At 43.8% G+C, this 20,079-nt stretch overlaps 1 protein-coding gene across 1 annotated transcript in view; it reads left to right on the top strand.

The window, feature by feature from the left end:
• Positions 1-6,296: 6,296 nt before the first annotated feature.
• Positions 6,297-20,079, top strand: part of grid1b (glutamate receptor, ionotropic, delta 1b) — a 746,554-nt gene continuing 732,771 nt past the window's right edge. Inside the window, exons 1-2 of the mRNA XM_060938730.1 lie at positions 6,297-6,378; positions 11,494-11,649. Of these exons, the coding sequence (XP_060794713.1) occupies positions 6,297-6,378; positions 11,494-11,649 (238 nt within the window). The remainder of the gene's footprint in view (positions 6,379-11,493; positions 11,650-20,079) is intronic.

The raw sequence follows: 20,079 nt of genomic DNA, 5'->3' as shown, positions 1-20,079 counted from the left end.
ATAACGGGTTCCTGGTAGCTTCATGTTTAATTCAAGCATCTCCGATAATCCCATTTCAGTTTTACCTTTCAGCATCAATCTAACATAACTTCTTTTCAACAACTGCCATGAGGCTTCCATCTATGAAGTCTGTTAGTTTTTTGATTTGTTGACGATCAACTTTTTGTGCAGCAGCAACCACGGCCTCCCAAATGCTGTTCAGAGTGGTTTATGGTCTTCCCTCACTGTAAATCTCACATTTAAGAAGGGCCCACAAGTTCTCAATAGGGTTTAAGTCAGGTGAGGAAGGGGGCCGTGTCATTATTCGGTCATCTTTATGGCCTTTGCTGGCTCGCCAAGCAGTGGAGTACTTGGATGCATGTGATGGTGCATTGTCCTGCATAAAAATCATGGCCTTCTTGAATGATGCAGACTTCTTCCTGTACCACTGCTTGAAGAATGTATCTTCTAGAAACTGGGAGTTGATTTTAAATCCATCTAGCTCATCCTTAATAATAGCAGCCCATACTAGTACCCCTCCTCCACCTTGCTGGTGTCCAAGTCGAAGCGGTGCTGTGTGTCCATTAGTTATCCAGCCACGGGCCCATCCATCCGGTCCATCAAGAGTCACTCTCATTTCATCCGTCCATAAAACCTTTGAAAAATCTGTCTTCAGATATTTCTTGGCCCAATCTTGGCATTTCAACTTGTAAGACTTGTTTAGTGGTGGTCGTGTTTCAGCCTTCCTTACCTTGGCCATGTCTCTGATCACCAAACACCTTGTCCTTCTGGACACTCCAGGTAGGTTGCAGTTCTGAAATATGGTGGCACTGGAGGATAACGGGTTCCTGGTAGCTTCATGTTTAATTCAAGCATCTCCCATAATCCCATTTCAGTTTTACCTTTCAGCATCAATCTAACATAACTTCTTTTCAACAACTGCCATGAGGCTTCCATCTATGAAGTCTGTTAGTTTTTTGATTTGTTCACGATCAACTTTTTGTGCAGCAGTAACCACGGCCTCCTAAATGCTGTTCAGAGTGGTTTATGGTCTTCCCTCACTGTAAATCTAACATTTAAGAAGGGCCCAGAAGTTCTCAATAGGGTTTAAGTCAGGTGAGGAAGGGGGCCGTGTCATTATTCGGTCATCTTTAAGGCCTTTGCTGGCTCGCCAAGCAGTGGAGTACCTGGATGCATGTGATGGTGCATTGTCCTGCATAAAAATCATGGCCTTCTTGAATGATGCAGACTTCTTCCTGTACCACTGCTTGAAGAATGTATCTTCTAGAAACTGGGAGTTGATTTTAAGTCCATCTAGCTCATCCTTAATAATAGCAGCCCATACCAGTACCCCTCCTCCACCTTGCTGGCGTCCAAGTCGAAGTGGTGCTGTGTGTCCATTAGTTATCCAGCTATGGGCCCATCCATCTGGTCCATCAAGAGTCACTCTCATTTCATCCGTCCATAAAACCTTTGAAAAATCTGTCTTCAGATATTTCTTGGCCCAATCTTGGCATTTCAACTTGTAAGACTTGTTTAGTGGTGGTCGTGTTTCAGCCTTCCTTACCTTGGCCATGTCTCTGATCACCAAACACCTTGTCCTTCTGGACACTCCAGGTAGGTTGCAGTTCTGAAATATGGTGGCACTGGAGGATAACGGGTTCCCAGTAGCTTCATGTTTAATCCTTCTCAAGCTTTTTTTTTTTTTGCGGTTAATTTGCGTCTTTTCTTCTCCACGTGTTGTTTTTTTTTGCGACTCTGTTGACTATTCGCAACAAACGTTTGATTGTTCTGTGGTCTTAACTATTTCTTAGCTATGTGCTGCATCCTACATAGGCATTTTACAGTTTTTGTCTTTTCAGTGTCTGTTAAATCTCTTCTTTGGCCCATTTTGCCTGAGATAATGAAGCTGCCTAATAATTATGCACACCTTAATATAGGGTATTAATGACTTTAGGCCACACCCCCCTCATTACACAAATAAATACCATCTGGGAATGCTTAATTAAATCCATTTAGCATTCAAGTGTACATTGAGGTTTTTCACCCACGTGACCAAGTCATGTGAGGCTGCCATTTTGGACGTCACGGCTCGAATCAGTTTGAATGCGAGGAAGGCGACAAATGAAAAACATAAAAGAAAAAGGAGCGAGATGCAGAAAACACCTTCACTATCCAGCGACGTAGGGCATTTACAGGGCGAGCAGAGGGAGAGGTATTTGCAAAAATTGAGGTTAGCAGGCTTAGAGAACGACGTTTACCTGCTTCTACCAGGATTGTTCATTGACATACGGAAGTACACGAAGCCCTCGTCTTTACCTGACTTCGGCCCACATGATCTGTATACCTATGTCGTTAAAAACCCATCGCCATACACAGGTATTGATCTGAAAGCATATAAGAGTTTGGATACCTACAAATATTTTGTGTCAGGCTGGGTAACATGCCTACATCAGCGGGTCGTCCCTGGAGCCGGTGGTCGCCATCTTATTACAGCTAAGGTTTGTTCACATTTTCATTTACTTTCGGTCCTCAGGATAAACAAAATGTTATTAAATGTCATTGAAATAACTTCTTAGTCTGTTGAGACATGGCCCGTTATAAATTTGCTGTTACCAGGCAATGACCAAGAACTGTATTATTAGGGTCGGTGTCTGTGTTGTAGCAGTGCACTAGCAGCTAGCTGTTAGCACTAGCTAATGTCAACAACATCATAGCTGGTATGTTACTGTAGCAATGTTTACGTTCAGTCATTTGGATGACTGTTAAAACCTTTCAGTCTCAAGTTTTTCCTTTACTGGATTTACTGGTTTACTGTAATTATGATCCAGCAGCTATTTACACCGGATCCTGTGTAAATAGCTGCCGGAGCGCGCTCCGGCTTGCTCCCCCTCAAATTAAGCAGCGTGCTCCGGCTTGCTCCCGGAGTGCGGAACCTCGGCCGGAGCACTCCGGGAGCAAGCCGGAGCACGCTGCTTAATTTGAGGGGGAACAAGCCGGAGCGTGCTCTGGAACCTCGGCCGGAGCACTCCGGGAGCAAGCCGGAGTGCGCTGCTTAATTTGAGGGGGAGCAAGCCGGAGCGCGCTCCAGAACCTCGGCCGGAGCACTCCGGGAGCAAGCCGGAGCGCGCTGCTTAATTTGAGGGGGAGCAAGCCGGAGCGCGCTCCGGCAGCTATTTACACTGGATCCGGTGTAAATAGCTGCCGGATCATAATTACAGTAAACTAGTAAATACAGTAAAGGAAAAACTTGAGACTGAAAGGTTTTAACAGTCATCCAAATGACTGAACGTAAACATTGCTACAGTAACATACTAGCTATGATGTTGTTGACATTAGCTAGCTTGACCTTCAAAATGGCGGACACCGGGGCGTCATGTGACCCTGTGACGTCAGGTGAAAAACCTCAATAGCTTGGTGTTGGAAAATATGCATAGAAATAATGGAAGGCTCAGGGTACTCACTTGGCTAATAATTGTGCACACAGTGTATACTGTCCAACAACAACAATAATAAGTTTGTTATTAATGTTAACAAGCATTAATGGATCGCCCCTCTGCCCACTCATCCCCCCGGGATCATTCCCAGCATTCCCTCCGGCATTCCTGTGGAGGCTACAGAAGCTTCATATGTGAAATTGAATCATTTATCACATTACTGACACAACGTCAAGGGTAATTTCAGGACATAATGTTCACACGTGGACTTTTAATCTATTTTGCATGTGTTTTTTAAACATTATTATTATTACACATTTTTTACATGATTAATTTCTTTTCTTTACAAATAAATCTATTTTTTTCATGTTATTCAGTATATACACACTTTAATCCTTCGTTTATTTTCTCATAGTATTTTTTTTTTACAGATGATTCATGAATTTTTATCACAATTTATTTTTTATTTTTACAACTAGAATTTTTTTCAAGTTCCTGTTAAACGTGATTCATGACCCCCCCTCCCACCTCATCCACCCCCCCTCCCTGACTCCTTTATTTCCACATGTGATTTTTACACACAAGTGATTTATTTTCACAGCTAGGTTCAGAGCATTTTTTAAGGATTTTCCACTAGGAGACCAACTGGTCTGGGCAATCCAATCACAGGCCCCAGAGTCCATGCGGCTGCACCGCTGCGGCATATTCTGTGATGCAAATTGCCGCATTACGAATCCTCGTTTCAGCCAGCATAATATCAACATAGTTAATGCAGTGCCAAGTTACCATAACTTCATCATAAGTATGGTAAAATACTAAAATTACACTATGAGTTTAAGTTATTGTTTTATCAACTTTCATAATATTATGTATTTTAAGAAACAGTGAAAAATAAGAAATAAGAAAATCTTCAATTTTATTGCTCGATGTGAAACATCGTATCAAATAACTGTATATTTAGTCTATAATTTGGAAATTGGAACAGTCTTGACAACCCAACTTCAATATTTCTTAAACGTTCCAATCCAAAGAAAACAGTCTTATGAATTTGGACCAGCAATTCAAGCACCTCCCATAATCCCATTTCAGTTTTACCTTTCAGCATCAATCTAACATAACTTGGTTTAAAATTTGGTCTCCCAGTGAAGCTGGTTTGGCACTGACTAGGAGACCAAATCTGGCCACCGGGAGACCGTTTGGTCTGCAGTTTCAGAGAAAAAAAAACTCACATGCTGCGCTCAACTATTTTCACGCGTGAATTTATTTATCTTTTGTTCTTTGATTCATCACATTCACCATAAACATGTAGAAAGCATGCACTTTCACATGCATGCCATGGCACACTGGACCTCTTCCTCACATCATCACATGTTTAGTGTCGTGCGCAGTTCCGATGCTGTCCACCAGGGGCGCACTTTCTCTTCTCATCACAACCTCTGATCCATACCTGTCCTTCTCTGCACTGCAGGTCAATGAGTGCCGATATTTATGCTCCTGTAACTCTTTACTAGTCTCACTAACAAAGCACGGAGCGCGTCATAAATCTCATCAGTGCAGCAAACAAACAAATCACAACCCTCCTGATCATGACTTCCTGTCTCTGGCTGCAACAACACAGAGGTCAAAATTCACATTTCATGCAGCACATACGAATCAACAAATGGAGAAATAAACAGTTGGGAATAAATCAAATCAAGCGAGTGTTTCTTTCTTGTCCTGAACATTTCTTCACAGCAACTGAGCATGCGCATTATTATTATTATTATTATTATTATTATTATAAAAGAAGAAGGAGATGAAGAAGAGGCTGATGATGTCGTCTGTGTGCTCTCCACAATCCCGCGCGCTCAATACACTTAGCCAAACAATTAAGGGACATTTCCGGTTTCGCACGAGCCTGCAAGAAATATCCTTTAATTGTAAGAGTAAGAATATTATCCGACTCCGTCTTCAGCTGGGTTCAGAGCCGCGATGCGCCCATCTCACACACACACACACACACACACACACACAAAATGTCTTTCTTTCCCATCACTAAACAGGTCCTTTTTTAAACTTAATCATGCACGCGCGCCCGACTCAGTCGTGTCCTTTCGTTCCCGGTCCTTCAAGTCCCGCTTCCGTCCTCTGAGACGCGCGCGGCGAATCCTTTCACGCGCCGATCGTTTCCTGGCTCCTTGATGAAAATATCTTTTTTTTTTTTTAACTCGTCACACTTTTTCGATAAACACCTGTGCATCCTGGGTGGCACTCTAAACAAACAAACAAACAAACAAACAAACAAACAAACAAACTCACGCGAGAAAGTTTACCGGCTGAAGCCGGACCGAGAAATGAGCGTCGGAGTTTTTTGCGCGTACGCGCGCGCGCACACGCGCACTGCTTGATGAGCGTGCCTCACGCCTCCATCCTCGCGCGCAGCATCACCGACTCCGACTCCGTCTCTCCGCGCGCGGCTCCGCTTCTCCGCATTAGAGCTCCTCCGCAGTCACGTGGCACGAGAGAAAGAGAGAGAGAGAGAGAGAGAGAGAGAGCAGCCCTCCTCTTCCTCCTCCTTCTCCGTTTGCAGCTCGTTCATGCCTCTCAGATTCGGCGCGAGACCTGCGGTGAACGGGAGCCCGGATCGCGCGCATTACAGGGTTTATTATTTATTATTATTATTATTATTATTATCAAATTTTTTATTTCTATTTGCAATCCTTGGACGCTCCGAATTAAAGGATTGAGGAGGAAAAAAAAAAAATATATATATATATATATAATATATCGATAATTAATTAAATAAATCCTTTCACACACTCCGAGGTGCCGACGGTCCGAGCGGGCGCGCGAGTGAGGAGGAAACGCGAAGAACGCGTGGATGCGCGGAGCGGAGCGGAAATGGACCTGCTGCTGGTGATCTGCGTCGCGTTCGGTATGCTGCGGTGCGACGGTGCGCGAGCGGACTCCATCATTCACATCGGTAAGGAGCTCGCGCGGCGTCATGTGTCGCTACCGACTCCCTTTAGGATTCGAACAGATCATGGGAAGATCAAAGACTGATGCGATTAGCGCTCGCGCAGAGATGGAGAGAGATTGGGGGGGGGGAGAGTGCGTCTGGGGAAAATGATGAGTGGGATTATAAAAAGCAAAAAGAGAGAGAGAGAGAGAGAGAGAGAATAAAAATGTATAATTCATGCGCGTGCAATGAAGTTGGAGCGCAAAGAAAAGGATCTCGGATTTGGCTAGACCTGAAAAGTGTGTGTGTGTGTGTGTGTGTGTGTGTGTGTGGGAGGGCTGAGAACTGACCCCCTCCTCCTCTTTTCAAGCTCGAAGCCTCAACTTTGTATGCAACGTGAGAGAAATTTTAAGAAAGGCTCGTGAATCAGTGAATCGAGTGAGTCGAATGAGAATGAGTGCTGTGAATGTTTTTTTTTTTTTTTTTTCCGGGGACTGTGATGCTCATTTCTGCTCTCTGAGCTGCCAGGTGAGTATATCAACCTGCAGAATAAAAACAAACAAACAAAAAAATCAGATAAATCCTGCAGCGTCCATCCATCAATACTTCGTGGACCGGGGAGAGAGAGAGAGAGAGAGAGAGAGAGAGAGAGTCCTCCTGTCCTTTTACTATTCAACAGATCATACCCTGGAGCTGGATCTGAAGTCCCCCCCCTACACACACACTATATGATTCAATGAGTCATATTCTATTTGATTCAATCAAAATGTTCATATTTATTCACCTGTGATTTTCCAAACGCAAGGCCTGCTTTTCTTTGCCTCGTCAGATGTGTAAAGCTCTGCGTCGCTGTGCTCCTTCCATCCTTTTCTTTTCCTCTGTGCTGGTCGTTGGCGAATCGTTTGTGGTGCAATGGCATGTGTACTGGAAGCGTTTTATCAACGTGTTGCTATAGCCATGCGGTCAGCGTGTATACCCACTTCCTGTAAGCGTAATACTGTAAAGTTTGATGACCAAGTTAAAGAAGTGATTATCTCTGAGTAGCTCCTGGGAAAGAGCACAGTGGGAATTGCATTTGGCCCTGAGCGCTAAGTCACCTGACCTCAATTCAAGCCTCGTCTCATGCTCCGTGACTCATTCGAACCAGAAAAAGAAACGGCTGTGTGCTCGCAGTGGTCTTCCACCGACCTCTCTCTCAAAATTAGAAAATGGCTGACCTTCTGGCGACACTTCACGCACCCTCATAACCCCACTTTGAGAGCTGTAGGGTTGTCAAAAATAGAGAATGAGGATGGCACCTGGAGGGCACTTTAAAAAAATAAACTTAAAAATAAAATCACACATCCGCATTTTGAGAACCACAGCGCTGGAGGTCATGGAGGCTATAACTGCGACCCTCAGCTAAATGACATGTTCAGTAAAGTTAATGTCACAAATTGTTTGTGTTCCAGTCCTGACTTGTTGCTCTATTGTGGTCACCTGTTCTGTGTTAGTCTGTGATCAGTTTGTTTGTCTGTTGATACTCTTCTGTTACTTTTGTGCATTTTTGTAACTTTAAGTCTGAGCTGTGTTTTCCTCCATGTTTCCCCATATTCTAGATTTGTTCCAGTTTTTTTGACTCGACTTCTAACGGATTGTGTTTGTTTCATTTTCCTGACAATCCTTTGACTCCTCCTATGGACTTTTGCAAATATTTTCAGATTCCATTTGTAAATTTATACAAGAGAACAAACCTCAGACAAACAAACTTTTAGAGATGACAGTGACGATGAGGCTTATGTATGTTCGTCAAACGGTGTGAGTGAATTTTTTGCGGGTGAGCTGGAGCCAATCCCAGCTGACTTTGTGTGAGAGGCGGGGTTCACCCTGGACAGGTCACCAGTCTATCACAGGGAAACAGATACGGACTCGAAGGGCACTCTGTAGAGTGCATACCTCTGCCAAGGCACACCTTTCCTCACGATTTCATCAAAATCCGTTCACTACTTTTTGACTTGCGTTGGGAACAAACAAACAAACAAACAAACAAACAAACAAACAAACAAACAGGCAAAAACACAACCTCCTCCAGCAAAGTTGGCTGAGGTAACAACCATCACACTCACATTCACGCCTATGGAGGATTTCGAGGAGCCAGTTGATCGAATCCACATGTCTTTGGACTGCAGGAGGAAACCAGAGAACATGGAGGAAACCCACACAGATGTGAGGAGAACATGCAGACTCTGCCCAGAAAGACTCCAGTGTAAAATGCAAATTTAACTAATATTTGGTTTTAGTGCAGGGCGGCATGATCTCCCCGTGTCCACGTGGGTTTCCTCCGGGTGCTCTGGTTTCCCTCCACAGTCCAAAGGCATGCAGGTTAGGCTAATTGGTGACTCTAAGTTGACCATAGGTGTGAGTGTGAATGGTTGTCTATGTGTCAGTCCTGTGATGACCTGGTGACTTGTCCAGGGTATACCCTGCCTCTCGCCCATAGTCAGCTGGGATAGGCTCCAGCTTGCCTGCGACCCTGTAGGACAGGATAAGCAGCTACAGATAATGGATGGATGGATGGATGGATGGTTTTAGTGCACCAAGCTAATGATATCAAGCCCCAACCTTGGCTTTTTGAAGGACTCTGGTAAGCACCCTTGTGATGTTTGTAGGAAAGGAGTTAGTGTGACCTCCATCTTCTGTCACTGCTGTAAACACTGGGTTCACAAGAGGTGCACCAGTACCAGTGGCATACTGACTCCTGACCCTGACTTCAAATGCAGCCATTGCCTTGGCATGACCCGCCCTATCGATGGCAGACCCATCGACCATGTGATGGTTGATGAGCACAAGCTCAAGGTGGTAGACTCCTTCTGTTACCTGAGAGACTCAGTCTCAGCTGGAGGTGGCTGTGAGGCTGCTATTATCACTCAAGTAAGAACCGCCTGGGGTAAATTCCGTAAACTCCTACCCATCCTGACAAGCAAAAGCCTTTCCATGAGAACCTGGGGCAGTATTTATAACATCCGTGTGAGAGGGACAATGCTATATGCCAGCAAGTGCTGGGCCCTGACTTTTGTAGATTGCAAAGGAACAAGTGATCAAAGGTCAGGTGGGTTTGCAGAGTGAAAGGAGACAATGACATCCCAACCCCTTCCCTGCTTGATTGGCTTGAAATTGAGGACCTGAAGACAGCCATTTCAGGCAGACGTCTAAGATGGTTTGGACACATGCAACACAGCAATTCGTGGATTGCCGCCAAGGTGACCAGCCTGAGCATGGAGGGACGGGTGCCTAGGGGCAGGCCACGGAAAACCTGCCTGGAGGTCATCCGGAGTGACCTCCGTGAATATAAGCTGGAGGCCTCTGACACATTGGATAGACGGGGATGAAAAACAAAAAGCAAAATTGCCATGCAATGTTGTACCTGCCCCCTGGTGGAGAAACTGATGTAAAACCAGATAGTAGGAGTAGGAGTAGCATCAGCGTGTTTTCAATGGAATGAAAACTTTACATGCTTTCAAATGTTCTTTCTTTTCACTTTCAGAGAAAACTAAAATTTACAACTTGACTTAACTTTCAGTACAATATATAGTCTCTCTCTCTCTCTCTCTCTCTCTCTCTCTCTCTCTCTCACACACACACACACACACACACACACACACACACACACACACACATGCGTATAATTTCAGTATAAGTAATGAAGTTATTCAAGTTAGAAATGTGAAATAACAAAACTTGACATCTCACATGTCCAGTCTGCCTCCTGCTCAGGTCTAAACCCTAAAGAAACTGAGGAAGGAAAGATAGCGCCTTCCTGAGAAGGGACATTCCTACAGAAACCGATTCGAAGGAAGATGCTGTGATTTCTCACTGAGGCTTCAGCTATCCGAACCTTGTAATTGGAAGGGTGGAATGAGCAGATGCGACACATCCATTCCTACTAAATAAGCTTCATGCTGCGGTTATACATCAACTCGGCGTATCGGCCACCTGGATAACGGGCGAGAGGGGACTGCTGTTCATTCCATGAGCACAAAAACAATTGCAATGCAACAAGCATTTATTCCACAATACAAGTTTGTTTCGCCTAAATATCCAGGCTGATGGGTTTGCATAGCTTCAATATTTAATATTCAGTGTTGTTGTGTGGCATATTGCTTTCCCACACCTGCTTGAAGTGAAGTCGTGATCATATCGCCTGTGGTTTTTGACTAAAAAACCTTTTTTAAAGATTTTTTAAAGACTTTTTTAAGACCAAAAAGACATCTTTTTTAAATAATTTTTTAAGTCTTTAAAAAAGATTACATTTTTCAAAAGACTTTTTTGAGACTAAAAAGACATTTCTGCTATGTCGTTGCTGTCCGTGGTTCTGAATCAAAATGAACAAATTCCACCACACTGATTAGTTTTTTTTTTTCTCTTAAGAAACAGAGCTGCTATTTTTTTTAAACAAGAGCAATTGTGACATTCTGTCCTGGAGGCAGAATATATGCATCAATAACGAATGCTGGGTGTGACGTCACCCAGGAATTCACCCGGAATGTAACGACAGTTCATCGCAAGGCATCTTGCACACACAGATTCACACCTGGGGGCAATTTAGAGTCACTAATCCACCTGTAAAAATAAAAAAAAGTGTATTTCATTCCTTGTTGTTGGGGTAGTACTCTGAAAAGGACACCTTTTGTAACTTTAGCATGTCTTTATGACATTATATGCTAACAGGAGTGCGCAAGATTTTAAGGACCACTCTTTTACATTTAATTACGCTTTAGACAAGTTTCCAGATAAAAGTAGAGGAGATGTACTGACATGTTTTTAGAGGTTTGGAGGAAACTGGAGAACTACACAGAGACCCAAGGAGAGCATGTGGACCCTGTTGCTGTGAAGAAACAACCCAAGATCATTTGGATGTAGCGTCTCTTACAGGTTTGTTGTTAGGACAGTAATGGAGGTGCCTTGAGTCCAGAACAGATCCAGGTCCGGTTCCTGATCAAACAGATTCCATACTTCACGTTCATAGCGCTGAGTCATGCTGCTTGAACACCACAGCTTTCCTAGATAGCGGAAAAAATCGATCGTTTCGATTTTTAGTCGTGACCCAGCAAGTAGCAAATAAATAAAACGTCCTGTCTTTTTTTCTTTTTGCCCCTGAAGGCGCCATCTTCGAGGAGAATGCAGCGAGGGATGACGAGATTTTCCAGCTGGCCATCTCAGACCTCAGCCTCAACGATGACATTTTGCAGAGCGAGAAAATCACACACTCCATAAAATTTATTGAGCCTAATAACCCCTTCCAGGCAGTTCAAGAAGGTAAGTGAATTGTTATTCTTGGCGTTATGGATTTGGTGGCTGCTAACGTTGTCCATCAAAAGCTATGAAAGCTATAAACATTTAATCAGACAGATATAGGATTAGCACGAGGCTAAATGCTTAGCAAGTGGCTAGCAATTGTTTCAGAGCTCTTTAGAAACTGCTGTAAGTGTTGTCGTGTGGTTGTTCAGGTGGTGGAGGAGTTAGGGCCAGGGTAGTGAAGTGTTCGGTGATTGTGGTGCTAATTTTCTAGTTGCTTCCTGCTTTTCCCCCATGAGACGTTCATGGTGTTATTTAGCGAAGTTCAGTATCATAGTAATGAGGTACTTTGGGAAGATATTGGACTCAAAATCCCAGAATGCACTGCAGCTACATCTACATGCCGAAGAGACAAGCCTCGGTTAGTTAGTGATGTATGAGATGATGAGTGTGATGGCAATGTTGGGGTATTAGTGTGAAAGTTGCAGAGTGAAAGTTAGAGAAAGCTACAGGACTAAAGCGCCACCGCATCGATCGGCCTCTTTAGGTAGAGATGACGCGAAGGTGAAACTGTTAACCAGAGTGACAAATCAGAAATAAAATCAAATCTTGGACACCTTCACATTACCATGCGAAAGGTTTAGGGTGTTTCTTTTTTAAGAGGAAATCACAGTTCAACAATGTAAAGTTCTGGGTCTGGTTGTTCAAAACATGGTTATCTTTTAACCAATGGCCAAATCACCATATAGCATTATGTTATATATAACCTACCACGAGTTGGCCTCGTGGCGTGTCCGCCTCTCGACCAGGAGCTCGCGAGTTCTACTCGATACCAAAGAGCATCATAAAAATGGTACCTACTACCATTTGGCAAGGCACACTGCAATACAGATGCAAGTAGGGAAGTCAAACTCTCGTGGTTACCAGAGGACCCGCCCCCCACTGTAACCCTAGCTGTATAGGCGAGCGGCCGAGGGCTATCGAAATAGAGATTTCGGCGCCGCACCTATGCGCCTCAAAGAGCTGGTTAGTATTGGGACAGGAGACTGCCCGGGAAGACCAGATCCTGGTGTGGAAGGGGACTTTAAATATAACCTACCGTTAAACTGTTGTTCAAAACTCCGTTGAAGTTAACACACCTCCCAGCCTCTGTTTTCTTTTAACCAAGTGGTTATGTACTGTAAACATCAAAATAGCATGTGCCTGATTGTTAATGCACGCCATCCAAAACAATTCAGATGAGGACCAAACGAGTTACTTTGATACAGTGACGCAGAACTTTGACATCGGTACTGATTTGGTGGAGGATCTCTCCATTGTATACTTGATTGGTTGCAAGATTTGGAACGCGAAGAAGCCATGCATTGTCTGTTGACGAGCAGGCGCTCATTGCCCTTAGATTTGATGCAAGCGGCAGTTTTTTCCAAGTCATCGGCAATACAATGGGCATAGACAAAGGAACTGTTAATGAATGAGTGGTTAACGAAGAAACAAATGCCCTTGTGTCCAAGTCCAATCAGTACATTACATGGCCTTGTGATGACATACAGGTGCAGGAAGGGTTTTACCTTTCCGGCGGTTTTCCAAACATCCTTAGTTGTATAGATGGTACCCGCGTCTTGGAGCAAAGGTGGGTGTGGCATTTTGGGATAGATTTTGACACGGTGTAATGTCATAATCAACTGGTTAGGGCTAAACCAGTTGGTATGGTTAAATTAGCTTCAAGAAACGATTTTTTAACAGCTGGTTAACTAATGGCAGGTTCAAATGTTAACGGATGGTTACAGGTTAACCTGCCGTTAAAATAGCCATGCTTTGAACAACCAGACCCTGGTAATTTGTCTCAGGGTTTTTCAGGACCGGATTTGACAGACAGATGTTATTGCCTCCTTGCTGTTCTGTGATTTGCGGTGCTCCATATGAAGAGAAGTCTAGGTGGAAGTCGAGATTTATTCAATAGCTATTTTCCTTGTAATTGCAGTTGAGCTTCAGGCTTTGTCATGGCAGAGATGTGGGGAAAAGCAGTGTGCCTTATGAATGCTCTGATGATGATGACGATGATGATGGTGATGGTAGCGATTACATTTCTTTGTACTTTGACAGCTGCGCTTGAAAATAACGATCCGGCTTATTGATTTTTTACGCGATTTTTCTTTCTGTCTTTCAGTCCTTCTTGTGTCACGTCACACGCAAAGAGATCCTCAGACACAGGCTATCATTTCAGAAGCACTGCAGAATGAAAAATACACGAGTAAAGAAAAAAAAAACTCCACAGAGATGAACTGTCCGCACCGTGGGGTGTGTTATGCATCGTTATTTATTAAAAACTAATGCACGTGTGTCAGATCTTATTGCTCAAGTAAGACTGAATCATTTTTGATGGAAGACAGGACACGATAACGTACTGATGGAGGTAGTTTTTTTTAAATGAAGGATGCAACTGATGTGGGAAAAAGGGCACTTAGAAAATCTGTATAAATCAGAAAACCTGTATTCGGAGATGTTTATGTGGCTATAACACCATCTCTACCAACATTTCAGTTCAGGTACAGTATATATACTGTCAGTTTTCTCCCTAGGATTAAAATAAAGCCCTAACTTTTGTGTGACTTATAGGGTAGACAGTACATAGGTGTGTGGGGGGAGTACAAGCGGGGGGTTCCCCCTCTTGTTTCGGGGGCCTCCCCTTCAAAATTTTGAAAAATAAAAAAGGGAGCCCATTTGGTGGCATCTGGTGACTTTTGGTAGCATTTTATGGTGGTACTGATACTGTTTGGGGGAAGCCATGGCCAAATGGTTCGAGAACCACCTTTGGGACCAGAAGGTTGCTTGTTCGATCCCCTGAACCAGCTGGACTGGCTCAAGTGCCCTTGAGCAAGGCGCCTAACCCCCAACTACTCCAGCAAGACTGGTTGCGTACCTCATGTCTTAGCCAGAGAAATTAGCCAGAGAAAACCTGATGATGCGATTATCAGCTTGGGCAAGAACCCAGCCATGTCTAAAAAAACCCTGACACTGTCACTTTTTACTGTTGAAAAGGTTGCTACAAGAAGTGGAGGTCTGTGATGCTGTGGTTTGCAGCATGGGGTTCACATGGGCAATAAATTAAGTCGTCATCTGACAACAATGCATTATATAATAATGCTGTTTTATTACCTGAACCACCACCAGAACACCACTAACCAAAATTTTAAAGGGCTGATGACACGAACATGACTCTATGCAATTTCTTAAATAAACTATACAACATGGCAAACATGTTAGATTTCTGTTATAATTACGTGAAAAGAAGCTGTTGTTACGCAAATATCCAACTTTTAATTGCACAGCGCAAGAAAACTGGGTCCGTGGCTCGCGGCCATGTTGTGACGTCAGCAGAAGAACACGCTGCGGTTCACTGGCTGTTCTACTCTGGTTCTACTCAATGGAAATGGCGCATGAAAACGCCGGTGAACTCTCTAGTGCTAGCTCTTCCTCTTCTGGGAGTCTAGAATTGTGTTGATCTCTTCCGAATAGAATCTATGATAGCCTACCCTCTTTACCCTTTGCCTCTCGTTGCTAGGCGGCAGTTACATGAAAGCCGCAAGCTTTCACAAGCAAATACATGACTGATATCACGCCGACTTTATGATTACATTTATGATTATCATGTAGAATCTATAGCTCTACGTACCTTTATCTTATGTCGTTTCACAACACATGTTCTGACAGGAGGACTGTCTTTGGATCCGGCATAGCTACTAGTAGACCCCCTCCGGAATACTGGCAGTGTTGCCAGGTTGGGAGGTTTCCCGCCCAGTTGGGCGGTTTCAAATGCATTTTGGTGGGTTTTGAACATATTTTGGGCTGGAAAACTTCAGCAGTATCTGGCAACAGATACTGCTGACGTTGCTGACGTTTTCCAGCCCAAAATATGTTCAAAACCCACCAAAATGCACTTGAAACCGCCCAACTGGGCAGGAAACCTCCCAATCTGGCAACACTGTGTAGGCACTGCTGATGGTAGTAACACACGTTTGTGCTGAAATGAACACCCAAGAGATTCTTTTCAGCTGGGAAGGGTGTCAAAACAATCCAAATCGAAGTGTTCAGAGCACAGGACGGATGTTGGTGAGGGCTCCCACTTGTCACGAGTACGCCTGATTTGCTTTACCCACTTCGCATGCAGCTCGGGATCTCTGGGAAACTTGAATAAACTTACCCCATCCTTGTGGGTTTTGGAGCAAAAGCCGGCAACACAACGCGAAGGCATAATAACTATATATATAATAATGTATAATAATGTCTAATAAAAATACTAATAATGATAAACTGAACACTTGTCGCATCAACAACAAACTGGTAAGTTAGGAGGAAGGTTCTTTCGCTGACGTCATATAGCTCCTCCTCCTCCTTCGTCTCCTGGGTGCTGCAGCCCCATCAAATTTGCCCAAATAGCTGCGTTTATCATCATAACTTGTAAAATAGGCGCCTTCGTGAATTAATATATGGATCATCGGGAATTACTTTTTATGTTATAAAACATCACCAAAGATGTCAAAAACGTGTCATCAGCACTTTAAATGGGTTCTGTTGCGGCTAGAAAAAAACCCCCCGCAGACTGCATTTACTGAACAAATGCCCTTTATACTTCAGCCTACTTAATACTTCAAACACCAAAAGCACCTTAGAATAAACAACATGTTTGAGCAATAATACTCAAAAATGTACCGTCCACTATTAGATAAAATTAAAATAAAATCTTACAATATTGTTTGAAAGTCTAGAGCAAGATATTTTGCTATTTTACAAATAATAACATTTAAGATATTGTTTTAACTGTAAGAGTATCAATGTATAAATGATAGAGTGCAGATAGGTGTGTAACTAGATGTTCTTGGAGTTGTTGAGACATTAGGGGTGTTCACACGGCAACTTTTACTCCAGTGTAGCACCGGGGCTGCCCCGGTAGAGTGTTCACACGGTACCAAGTTATACCGGTGTAGCCCCTGAAAGCTGCTTAAACCGGTGCAAATCTAACCCTGTTCAGGAGGTGGTTTAAGAAATTTACTCCGGAATAAATGCTAGTTTGCGGGGCAGCACCGATATAAAATGGGACGTCTGAACACTACAGGGGTAGACTCGCTACGCGTGAGGACAGTTGATTACATACGGGCACTGCATAATTTGCATCCTGGTATTTTGCGCTTCCAAAATGGCGAATATCAACAACAACAGAGCTGTGTGTCTTCCAGTGTTGCCAGATTGGGTTTTAAGTGCATTTTGGCGGATTTGAACATATTTTGGGCTGGAAAACGTCAGCAGTATCTGGCAACACTGGTGTCTTCATCCACGTTGTTTTCCCGGCGCTTGGTGATGCCATGACAACCAGGGAAAGGAAGTACATTTTCACGCATGCACATATTTCATTTCCGCATTATTACTATCGTATAGCACGGTCGCAAAAACTGCCGTGTGAACGCAAGTGGGGCTGCACCGGTGCTAACACGCTTCTCTCTAGTAAGCAGGTTTGTGACGTGTGAACGCTCCACATAATTTACACCGGTGTAAGATATATCGCAACAAAATACATCGGTGCAGCATCGATGCAAATATGTGCCGTGTGAACACCCCTATGGAGGGCCGGGAATAGACTCCCATCTAACCCACAGTTCAGGTCGGAGTCATTTGAGAGTAAATGCTTTGGCTTTCACAGCACTCTGTTCCCAAAACCTGATGTTAGGGAACCTGATGTCTTTACACAAAGAAGTTTTCTTGCTTTTGCAGTTTTTTTTTTTTAAACTGTTCTTCTGTGTTGGGATTCTTCGGGAAAAAGAAAGTATATTCCAACATACGTATAGCTAATGCTAATGCGAGGCCACAAATCTGCACTATCACTCCAGTCGTTTCAAAGAATTTTGTATGGACCAGAACCGCTAATAAACTCTAATTTCCGTGAATATCTATCCTTTGCTTCTTTCTGACTATCCAAATAATCCAGTAGTAGAGCTTTTTTTGCTGGAGTTTTCTTCGGACAGCAGCAACAGATGTCGGACATCTTCGCTTGGCTTCAGTACAGTATGTAAACAAAGTTTGCTTGTCCCCCAGGTATAGGGTAGCGATGGTTGCAAAGGTAAACGTGACGTCAGTGCAAGGGTGCTCACCCAGACACTGAAGCATCAGGGTACCAGTGCAAGCAGCAAAGCGACTGAGGGTGTTTGCTGTGATTGGGGATTTCCTAGGGGAATTTCCGATCTGCCTGAGTGCATCATGGCAGCAAACCGGCCCAAAACACTGATTTTCCTTCAAAATATGCCCAAAGCATCGCAAGGTGGAAATCTGACGTGATCTTTCAGCAAGCGTCAGCGCAAAAAAATAGCATGTTGGCAAAATTAAAGCGTATCGGCCCCGACATGCAGACACACAAAAGCGCTCTGTGGAGAACACTGATTTTATATACTATAACAACCGGAGTTATTTGTACTGCTCATTTTATTAACCTTATTCAGACGGGATTAGTTTTCCATGTGGAGGTGTGTGATGTGATTATTTCTAGAGTATCTCTGGGATTTTACGGATTACAGACTGAGCGTGCACTCGCCTGGAAAGATAACTCCAGGTAATATACAGTATATCCCGTCTGAACTGACATGTTGATAAAAATTGTGTTGGATCCTGTACGGAAAGAAGATTTGTGCTTTTTTTCCTTCAGGATGCTCCAGTAAGCCCTCGCTCGTTTCTCTTTTCTATCCTCTCCAAAACCAAAAGTTGAAACCAATAAAATACAGACAGTGTTTAAGGGCATGTCAGAAAAGCAACATGTTTTGGGTTTTAGGGAAGTTATTGAGCAAGGTACAGTACACACTACAGACCTGAACCCTTTCAATCTGGTTTCCGCACACATCACAGGACAGAGACTGCTCTCCTGCAAGTGGTAAATGACCTCCTCCTGTCTGCTAATAGTGGTTCATTTAACATTCTCATTCTCCTTGACTTATGTGCTGCATTTGACACTGTCAGTCATGACACACTCATCCCTCGTCTGTCAGCTATTGGTATCACAGACATAGCCCTCCACTGGTTTCGGTTCTACCTCACCAACAAATGACAGATTGTCACACTGGGTCCACATAAGTCCTCCATGTCCCTTGTTACTTGTGGTGTCCCCCAGGGGTTTGTTCTTGGGCACTTCCTCTTCTTTATATACTGTACATTCTTCCCCTTGGCCAAATTATTCATAACCATGGTCTTCACTTCCATTGCTACACCGATGATATTCAATTATATCTCACTTCATCCTCCCCCACCACGAGCTGGCCTAGTGGTTAGCGTGTCTGCCTCTCGACTGGGAGATTGTGAGTTCTACTCGCGGTCAGGTCATACCAAAGACCATCATAAAAATGGTACTGACTGCCATCTGGCAAGGCAAGCTGCAATACAGATGTGAAAAGGGAACTCAAACTCTCATGGTTATTAGAGGACTAGCCCCCCACTGTAACCCTAGCTGTATAGGCAAGAGGCTGAAGGCTATAGAAACAGAGATCGGTGTCGCATCCATATGCCTTAAAGAGTTGGTTAGTACTGGGACAGGAAACTGCCTGGGAAGCCCAGGTTCTGGCATGGAAGGGACTTTGACTTGACTTGAGTTGACATTCTCTCCCACTGACCCCCCTCAATGACTGTCTATCAGACCTAAAGTTGTGGATGCATAGTTCTTTTCGAAAACTTAACACAGACAAAACAGAAATCATGCTTATCAGCCCCAACTCGCCATTGTTCAAATCTTTGTAACATTGACGGCACACTTGTTAAATCTTTGCCTGTTGTCAGAAACCTTGGAATATTGCTTGACCCCTCACTCAAATTTGATCCCCACTTTGATCCCCACCAAGACTGCTTTCTTTCACTGCCGGAGCATTGCCCGCCTTTGCCCCTTTCTTTCCACTCGTGATGCTCAAACTTTGGTCCACTCCTTCATTAGGTCCCACGTAGATTATTGCGACTCCCTTTTCATTAGCCTCCCTACTAAATCTGTTTTCTTTGACCTATGTAAAGTGACCTTGAGTTTGAGAAAAGTCAAGTCAAAGTCCCTCTTACGCCAGAATCTGGTCTTCTCAGGCAGTCTCCTGTCCCAGTACTACCTAACTCTTAAAGCATATGGGTGCAGCACTGATCTCCGTTTTGATAGCCCTTGGCCTCTCACCTGCACAGCTAGGGTTACAGTGGGGGTCCTCTGGTAACCACAAGAGTTTGACTTCCCCACTCGCATCTGTATCACAGCATGCCTTGCCAGACAGTAGTAGGTACCATTTTTATGATGGTCTTTAGTATGACCCGACTATGAGTAGAACTCACGATCTCCCAGTTGAGAGGTGGACATGCTAACCACTAGGCCAGCTCGCGGTCTGAGTTTGAGAAAGGCGCGATATAAATGTAACTTATTATTATTATTATTTATGAGACTGTGTGGTC

The sequence above is a fragment of the Neoarius graeffei genome, chromosome 14 (assembly GCF_027579695.1).
Source record: "Neoarius graeffei isolate fNeoGra1 chromosome 14, fNeoGra1.pri, whole genome shotgun sequence".
NCBI lineage: Eukaryota > Metazoa > Chordata > Actinopteri > Siluriformes > Ariidae > Neoarius > Neoarius graeffei.
This window is presented reverse-complemented; position numbering and strand designations above follow the sequence as displayed.